The 9,890-nt window shown below is 37.0% G+C and overlaps 1 protein-coding gene across 9 annotated transcripts; it reads right to left on the bottom strand.

The window, feature by feature from the left end:
- Positions 1–251: 251 nt before the first annotated feature.
- Positions 252–7,225, bottom strand: LOC113697899 (disease resistance protein RGA2-like). 9 transcript variants are annotated; one of them, XM_072051648.1, is made up of 6 exons: positions 3,236–7,225; positions 2,675–2,768; positions 2,065–2,319; positions 1,210–1,387; positions 894–1,010; positions 252–754 (listed from the first exon to the last, which is right to left on the bottom strand). In XM_072051648.1, the coding sequence occupies exons 1-3, from the start codon at positions 6,767–6,769 to the stop codon at positions 2,312–2,314; spliced, it is 3,636 nt and encodes a 1,211-aa protein (XP_071907749.1). In that variant the 5' UTR covers positions 6,770–7,225; the 3' UTR covers positions 252–754; positions 894–1,010; positions 1,210–1,387; positions 2,065–2,311. The 9 variants fall into 9 exon arrangements, with proteins under 9 accessions (XP_071907749.1, XP_071907751.1, XP_027073357.2 ...); XM_072051650.1 differs by having other exon boundaries at positions 1,275–1,387; XM_027217556.2 differs by having other exon boundaries at positions 1,210–1,356.
- Positions 7,226–9,890: the final 2,665 nt, after the last annotated feature.

The raw sequence follows: 9,890 nt of genomic DNA, 5'->3' as shown, positions 1-9,890 counted from the left end.
ATAAAATGTACCAAGTAGAATGTTTGATGGGCATGCAGATCTCACGAATCTAGAATTAGTACAAATAATGTTAGTCGTTGTTTCACTTGTATTAGGTACCTATTTTTATATAAAAGCCTTTAACAATAAGATCATCATTTAGACTTTACTGTTATGATTTGTTTGTGAACCCAAAGCATGGGTGGCTAATTAACAAACCACTGGATTAAGCAGTTTCGCAGTATCAGGTGATATTGACAAGCCGACAGAGATAACAAAAAATGATTACTTGAAGAGGAAAAGTAATAAGAGTTCTAAATTCTCTCCATCAAATGCCAAACTAAAAAAGGGGTAGGAAATCTTACAAATATGGTCTCTAGACATACTTTTACTCACTGTAAAAGATGAAGAAAACGTACTATCAGGACTTGTCACATTCTGATACACCAAAAGTATGAAATGCCAGCTTTTAAAGTGTGTTAATTCTTCACAAAATATGCACACATCTACTGAAAAGAACGTTTTCCCTCCTCTTCCTTGGACCTTTGTACAAATCAAGACTTCTTGTATCTGCATTTCTCTCACTGCTCCAAATTGATTGTTTATCCAATTTATTGTCTCTACTGTCACAAACATCCAACTTCTTTACCAACAAGTCCATCAGTCTAATTTGCCTAAAATCAGCTGCGCACCTTGATAGGTCTCCAGTATCAGCTTCCATGCTCGGATGATGCTCCCCTCTCTTTGTTCTTCATCCATGTCACACTCTACAAGCCTGTTACTAGCCATTTTCAGTTCAGCAATCAGCAAAAGAAATAAAAAAAGTTTTGGTAATTGATTTACTAAATACATATCAAGAAAGCAGATCAGAAATTATTAAAACTGCCCCAAGGACGTACAAGCTAAATTATTACCTTCAAACCCTGTCTGGTTAATGAAAATAACTTCTGTCCCTTGGCACTCTAGTCAGAAACGCAACGGCAAACGGTGGTGTCCTTTGTCCAATAACACGAGGTCTGCTTCCTAAGACTCTGGAATAAACATCATATTAATACATTTCAGAACAGGTTCCAGATTCTTTCACAATCACAACACATGTTAAGCACCAAATAAACATAAAAATCTTCAAGAGCAAAAGATAAGCTATGTGGCACAGGGTAAACATTCAACAACAAATAAAAGTGCAGAAAAACACACTGTTTTCTTGCCAATTACATGACTTAAGCATACCAGAATGCAAACTTATAGTTCTTGGGGAGAGAAGTGCTGCATTATCACTTTTGTGCACCACATACCTCCTGAGCTCTTCTTCTTCAGCAGCAATGGGAAACAACATGAAGCTGATATTTGAGCACCATCATTCCTTGCATTTTTCATCTGCAAGGTTACAATACAGTAATCCAGATCACTGAACAGAAAATCAAGGCAATTGTGACTTATAAACTTTCCAAACTTGTGAAAGATGATAAACAATTATCCAACATTTTTGTCATTGAAAAGAAAAAGACATTATTGTCATTGATATGAAGCATGCAGTATCAATTATAAGGGGTGAATGTTCACAGGACTCTAGTTCCTCCACATACATATTTGAAGTTCAATTAGACTGATCTAATTTTATGGCAATAAGTACACAGTTCCAAAGAACAGCAAATTGTATCATGAGTTTTCTGTGAAAATCATTTCTCAACTAGCTTTAATGTTATCCATTGAGACTGGCAATATCAGTGACAGAAAAATTAAGAATGTGTCCATGTACATCTAGCATTGCAAATCAAATGAAACATTTTGTACCACATTCAAACGAAGAGGCTAATTGGATGTGAACCATTGCTAATAAATTTGTGCTCGGCCAAATAGAATGTAACAAGTTGCACTTAAAGAGATTTAAGATGTTTCAATCTTTCAGTAGTTCAGAGAGGCAGAGAAAACACAGAATTTTGGTCTCTTTCAATTTGTTCAGCAATCAGCATGTTACACCAAAGGGAAAAAAGAAGTTTTGGTAATTGATTTACAAAATACATATCAAGAATGCAGATAAAAACTATCAAAACTGCCCTGAAGATGAACAAGCTAAATTATTACCTTTCTTTCTGCAGCCCGAGCAGGAGATGAGTAAAAAATTATGTTTGGGAGACCTGGGGAGAACCACCTATTGGCGAAGCCTCCATCAAAGCTAGCGCTCTCTGATGTGCAAAATTCTCATCATTGATTGCTAACTTCATCTTCAAACCTGTCTAATGAGCGAAAATAACTTCTGGCCCCTGGCAATCTTGTAAGAAATGCAACAGCAAAGGGTGGTGTCTTTGTCCAACAACATGAGGTCTGCTTTCTAAGACTCTGGAAAATACCATCGTAATGTTACATTTCAGTATGAATTTAGTTATGACAGCTAAGGAATGCAAAGAAAAGGTATGGTCTAGTAACCAGTACAAGAAAATGGAAAAAACCAGCGTCTTTCACAATCAAATGACATGTTAGGCACCTAGTAAATGTACAATCTTAAAGATTAAAAACTAAGCTATATAGCATAGGACAAAAGTTCAAAGTACATGAAAGTGCAGAAAAACACCCTGTTTTCACTCAAGCATACTTTGATAAAAACTTGCACCAATTCCCTTGTATTTTTAATAAATTGGGTGGAGGTTTAAAAGAGTTATTGGGGAGAGAAGCTGATGTTTGAGAACCATCATACCTCCTGGTTTCTCCTTCTTCAGCAACGATGGGAAACAACATGAGACTGATGTTTGAGCACCATTATTGCCTTCTTGTTCGCTGTCACCACTTGTCTACAAGGTAACAATACAGTAATTCAGCTCACAAAACAAAAAAGCAAATGTACGAACTTGTGGAAGATGATAAACAACCATCCCATATTATTGTCATTCTTATGAAGCATGCATCAGCAATTGTAAGGGGTGAAGGTTTGCAGCACTCTAGTTCCTCAACAAACATATTTGAACTTCAAGGAGACTGATATAATTTCATGGCAATAAGAACATAGAGTCCCAAAGAACAGCAAATTTTCTTCACAACTATTTCTTGATTAGCTTTAATGTCGTCCATTCAGACTGGCAATATCAGTGACAAAAAAATGACGAATGCTTGCATGTACATCTAGCATTGCACATCCAATGAAACATTTGCTAACACATTCAAACAGAGAGGCTCTAATTGTGTATGCACCGTTGCTAATAATTTCATGCTTGGCCAAATAGAAGGTAACAAGTGTGAGCTTTAGATAGGAAAATCTCACCAGATCACTTGAAATATACTCCTTCAAGTGGACGCCTCTTTGGGGAGTGTATCGTTGTCTTAACAGAGGACACCAATAAACTTCAACATGATTTAACTTTGTGAGTCGTCGCATGGCAGCCTCGGATGGTAAAGATCGAAGCTTGTCGCAATCCCATAGCTCTAGGGTTTCAAGGGACACAAGGTTTCCAATCCAATCCGGTAGCACTTCTATTCCTCCAAAGTTGTCCAGACTTAGTGAAGTGAGGGTAGTCAAGTATTGAAGCTGGTGTGGCAGGGACTCCGTGTGAGGTAACCCTTCTAATCGAAGCTCACGGAGTGTTGATGCAGATCTTAAACCAGACCAATCAAAATCATCGACTGAGGAGTCATCTGAGGAGAAGGGACTGTTGATGCTCAATTCTCTTAAGCTGGTGGCAAAAGCAAATCCTTTCAAACTATGAGGGATCAATTTGGGACAGGTGTCTAAGACGAATTTCTCGAGAGAAGGCGTCTCCTGCAAATTAAGCGAAAATGATACCAGATTGGGACAACACTTCACCGACAGGGACCGCAGAGACCGGCATGACTGGAACATTTTGGCGGATATAGTGGTCAACCCTTCGCAATCATCAATACTCAATTCCTCAAGGCATCGTAAAAGGGGGCATTTCTGTCCATTTACTCCTAGACTAATTAATCTTGGGCACCTTTCGATCGTCAACCGCCGCAAACTCGATCCAAACAGATCCAGATCTGGCAGCTCCCTAAGATTGTCGCAAGAGTGGATCCTCAACTCCTCAACAGAAGCAGTGTCGTAACCGGTTTTTATACTTGTTAGATTATGGCAACTCCTCACGTATAGGCCTTTACACGAGCATGAAAGAGTGGTCAGTTGTGGGCAATTTTGAATGTTAAAATTCCTCAGCATGGGAAGGGCATCTGCTTCTGCTTCACCTACTGTTAACCTCACTTGGTCTGCACCTTTCCACTCTACCAAATTCCCCATATCTTCTACCCAGAGTTCTTCAAGGGCAGGAAAGAATTTGCGTCTTCTAGTGCTGCTCCCTGATGCTCGTGATCTGCCCTCCTCCTCCTCCTCCTCATTAGCAGTAATACCGTAGAATTCATCTCCAATAAATCGAATGTTGTCCAATCCCTCCAAATGGAGATGTTTGAGGACTGGCAGTTGTCCTAATGAGGGGAGTTCACTGCATCTCTTGCAGTTTTCTATCCACAATGTCTCCAATTTTGACAAATTGATAAGCCATTGTGGAAATTTATTACCCATGAAATATTGAATTTCCAACATTTCCAAATTTGGGTGAGGTTGGAGACCTTCCAACACATCCTCCTCACGGTTATCGCTTTCCCGATCCCCACTCTTCCATTCAAACAGCAAGCGAGACAGATCTGGCTTTTCGAACAATTTTGCTTGTTTAGCTGCTTCTTTGCCCTTCACTAGTCCAAGATTTCTTATCCTCAACGATCCTTTCAGATATTTCAAGGTCCCAAGCTCTTCGATACCACAACCCTCCTCCTGACTTACATTAAAGAACTCTAGAGTTTGAAGACAAGTCAATCGTCCCATCTGCATTGGCATTTTAAATTCTGCACGACGATGATAGTAGTTTAGATGTCGCAAGCTAATCAAATCCCTCATCCGTTTTGGAAAACCTCCTTCAAATTCACCATATCTCATAGTTAGTGTCTGCAAATTATATAGCTTGCAAAGAGATTCCGGCAAACTTCTGATTCTAGAAGATGAAATGTCGAGCAACCGCAAATGTAGTAGTTTGCCAATGGAGCTCGGTAGAAACTTGACATCATCGCCGGACAATCTGAGAACATTCAAGCACTTGAATCTTAAAAGCATGTTCATGTCAGTAGATACGCCACCCTCTACATGGAGAAATAACGTGCGAATTGATGCTGGTATTGTCCTTATGGTATTTTCTTCCAAACCTTTAGAAGAGTCCAATGCAAGGTAGCGATCCTGATTGCTGCTTTCTGGATTAAGAATTGATTTTGCAAAATCATGCACGAGATCGTGCATTTTATAGTACGTTCTCCACGACTCTTCGACTTTTTCCAGCAAGGAATTTTGCAACAAAATCCTCAAATACTTGCCTCCTGTTTCCTCCATCACTCTATTATTTTTCTGATCTGGTAGAACAAAACCTTTAGCAACCCAGTGCTGAATTAGTTCATCTTCCCCCAATTCAGTGTCCTGGGGAAAAATCGAGCAATATGCAAAACATTTCTTAACTGATGCAGGTGATAAATGATCAAAGCTCACCTTAAGTATTTGATTAATTTGGCTTTGATATTCATTCAAAAGACTCTCTTCCACAATGAGACCCTCTTCCACAATAGATTGCCACTCCTCTTTTCCACTGTTAAGCAACAAACTTCCAATTAACTTTGCTGCCAAGGGTAGGCCATCGCATCTCCCTAAAATTTGCTTCTTCAATGCTTCCAATTCTTCTGGTACTTCTTCCCCTGCACTCATCACCTTTCCTTTTATGATGGACCAGCACTCATCACGTGATAGCTTTCCTAAGAAATAAGGACCGCTATTCATCTTCAAATGTGTAGATACAACATCAGCCACTGGTACCCGACGAGTGGTGAGAAGACACCAGCTTCCTTTGGTTTCGTTGAGTCCCATCAAAGTGTTGAAACAGTCATCCCACAATCCTTGATCATGATCCCACACATCATCAAGAACAAGGAAATATCTTTGTCCCTTGAGCTTTTCTCCAATTTTTTTAACGATAACCTCTCTGTCATCCACTTTAACTTCGTCTTGTGTCAATTGTACTAAAATGAGCTTGAACAGCTCCATTATCTTAATGTGTTCTTTAGCCACACAAACCCAAATTTTTTGGCCAAAGTGCCCATCTATTTTTGGATTATTGTAGACTGATTTCGCCAGAGTTGTCTTTCCCAAACCTCCCGGGCCTGTTATGGGAATAACAGAAAGAACCTTTTCAGATGGGCTCGATAACATGTCCACAATCTTTGACTTGTCGCCGGATCTTCCTACAACGTTCGGAACGACAATAGAGTCGGTCTGTCTGGCACCAGCGGCATCAGCAGGGAGTGCAGCTTCTTTTTGCTGCTTTCTGGCCAATCCCAACTCATTGGCTCGCTGGTTGATCCTTTCTAGGTTGGTGTTGATGTCCCGGATCTTTGAAGCCAAGCTGGAACTAAAGCCAATTGCATTAAAGAAGGAGAAGAAGAAGCATACCTTCTTCTTGGTGAGTTGATTTCGGTACTTCACCTCCCGACGAAGATTGTCGTAGTTGAGCTCGTCTAGCACGGTATCAGCTTTAAAAACCTCATCCTCTAGCTCCTTGAGCCAACCTCGCACCCCTTGGCTATGCATTTTCTCGTCAGCATCAGCCAGGAAACCTTGGATCGTTGCAGTAGTTTTGCCTAGTCTCTCCAACTCCGCTTTGACCCCGAGAACCATACCAACACGGTCCGCGGCAATGGAAATGACTGTCCCCAAGACGACCTTAACAGTAGCACTGATAGCAGCGTCAGCCATTGTTTCTTGCTTGGAATTGGAACTAGGATCGACAGGTTTCTGATATCAGAGATGGAAGGAATGTTTCGACAAAAAATCGTAGAAATCAGAATAGAAGCCCAGAACAAGAAAGAGATGAGTTAACGATTCCTGTGTGAGATTCAGATTAGTATAATTGCGATTAATGTAACACAGTGTACAGAACTCAAAAGAGCTGACTTTAACTAAAACTGATTGAGGGGCTGGCAACAGGAGACACAGATCTGAAATGTCGCCCTGATTAATCAATTTATTCTGCTTTATCTACCTATTTCATTTATTCAATCTGGCTGGTGGCATTAGAATATGCCTGGTGGCTACTTCCTCGAAAATGCATCTTCCTACTTTGCATTTTTCTTTTTCTTTTTTCCCTCAATGTTTATTTGTTATTCACACTGCAAAGAATCTTCTCAATTACTTAAACAATTAAGCCAACTCTTCTTGAATACTTCAGCTTCTTCCTCATAAATGCACCTCACAAATACACCAAGAAAGAAAGGCCTTTCCAACTTGTTCATTCCATTTCAGTGTTTGGTATAATTCATTTAAGTGGAAAAGTTCTTTTTTCCTGAAATGCTCATTCTAACTTTTTCTAGAATCCCATTCCTCAAAAAAAAAAAAAAAAAAAATCTAGGGAAAGCTCTTTTCTCCTTCATCCTTGGATATCCAATTTATCGTCACAAGTCTACTGCATCGCCATATCTTAAGCTATTTATAAACTCAATTAATATTTGAATGTAATTATTGTAATAATTAATTTTCCTTGTACTTAGAATAATATTTTTCTTTTATACTAGGAAACAAATGTTTTAAGATACTTTATTCTTTGATTTTTGAACAACTGTTCAAGAATCTTTTTTGAATCTCATATTAAAATTGAAAATAGATTCAAAATAAATTATAATTGTCTAACTTCATGTAATTTACATTTTACGCTACTATTGATATTGGTAATAAACGAAATTTAACTTGAATCTTCACTACAATTGAAGAATTTTGATATCAATCCTCATTTATTTTTAAATAAAGATATCAAAATTTCACGTAAATAGACAAATGCTATTGTAGACCAAATAAAACAAAAAAAAAAAAGAAGATATATTATGTCCTATAAACTAATCTATGGTAATTAAATCAAATTTGTATTTAGTATATTCCATTCTAACATCTAAAAATGGATTATACCAAAAATTGGAAATTGAGTAAATATTCCATTCTAACTTGTATATCGAACCCTGGAATAGTAACTTTTTTCCCTACCATCCTGGTGGATACATATTCTGGTCGAAACCCTTTCTATTCCGTGCATTTCCATGTACCAAACAAGGGGTAATATCAAAGAAAGAGAGACAGTTTTAAGGCTACATTAAGATGAGGCCATCATTCTTGGCTTGGTCAATTGCTTGTGATTTCTTCATTAAGAAATTCTATCTGCCAGTAGCACATTAAGATGAGGCCATGTTACTAGCTTTGGTCAATGGCTTGTGATGCTGGCGGCCTTTATTTATTTAAGAAATTCTGTTTACTAGTACTATATAGGATGCACTAGGTATGAACTATTTTAGATATCGATTAGTAAAATAAATAAAAGTCTGATTAACAAAGAAGTGAAAATGGTCTATGACTTCTTCACATCAATTTTTTAGGAAAATGGTACCTTTTTTTTAACCAGTTTCTTCTATTTGTTCAAATTGAAAACCGAAAAAGTGATTTGATGAAACTGAAATTAAAGTAATTAAAGACAAGGCAGCACTTCTTCAGAAAATTTGGACGAATTGACTTCGAAACTGCACTAAAGGAAATCCTATTTAGTAGTAATTTTCAGTGGTACTATCAGTAAAATAAATAAAAACTTGTTTAAATCAAAAGTCATCTTGCTAAACATATTTGCAGTGGATGAAATTAATTAGAATATAATTAATTGATATTTGCTAATTATTAAGAAAAATATAGTTACTAATTAGTAAATTACCTGAAAAAAAAAGGCAAGCGAGTAATGCACTTTATATTTGTTTATGAAATCTTCGTCAGAACTGAAAAAACAAAAGCAAGTAAGTAATATATTGTAAAAAAAAAAAAATGAAAGGAATACATGTTTTAGATGTTGCCTGGTCTGGAAAACATGCACAAGTGTAATTAATCAATTTATGCTTGTTCATCTCTGTAGGTCAATTAATTGGATGCCTGGCGGCTAGTTCCTGAAGATGCATCTTCTTAATATGCCCCTTTTTTTTTTCTTATTGTTAACTTATCGTTTAAAATATAAAAAATCTTTATTACGCAAATTATTAGGGCAAGTAACAGAAAAATGAGAAGGGATTAGGAAAAAAAAATGGTGTGTGAAGGGATCAGGACTTCATCATTTCATCAAGCAACTTCTTGGTTACATTAGACTAATTGAGAAACAAAATCACTAGACTTGGTGGACTAAGATAAGTTTGTTGGATTAAAGTAGAAAATTTAACAAAATTAATTTGAAGAGAAAGAAAAGCAATTTATTTGGTATGATCCGTGTTAATTGGGAAATTGTCAATGCTTTTAAGTGTAGGTAGTTTAGAAACTAAAGTTTTAAAGAGTCAAAAGAGTGCTTCTTTTGTGTGTTTAGTAATTAGTATTTTGATTTGGTTCCTTTTGAATTCTCCAGTGTCACTTGAATACTATTTATATTTCCACAAAGAGCTAAAAGTATCAGACCAACCAACACCGCAGGCTACCTTTTCTTCTTCTCCTTTTCCTTGGACTGATGGCTTCTATATAGCTTGCTGGATTAACTCGATTTGCTCGAAACAATATAAATGAAGCACTACTCTATTGCTATCAATAACAAATTTTTGTCTTCCCTTAGATTTGACTCACCTGAATTAGAATTTCAAGTGATTTGAAGGTTATTTGTGGTATTATTTGAGTTGTACTTTTAGCTTTTTGATTCACTTCTATTCGCTTTATGTCATTTTATGAATAATTTTCATTTTTTTTCAGTTTTTCTTGTTATGAAGGGTTGCTATTAATAATAATGATGGATTGTATGGGCTATTTCAGATTTCCTTTTTCTTCAGTTTAATATTGTTATTTCAGTTATATGAAGGTGTCTAATTTTTTGTAT

This window comes from Coffea arabica, chromosome 1e, assembly GCF_036785885.1.
Source record: "Coffea arabica cultivar ET-39 chromosome 1e, Coffea Arabica ET-39 HiFi, whole genome shotgun sequence".
Taxonomy (NCBI): Eukaryota; Viridiplantae; Streptophyta; class Magnoliopsida; order Gentianales; family Rubiaceae; genus Coffea; species Coffea arabica.
The sequence above is the reverse complement of the archived record's forward strand: the minus strand, read 5'-3'. Positions and strand labels throughout refer to the sequence as shown.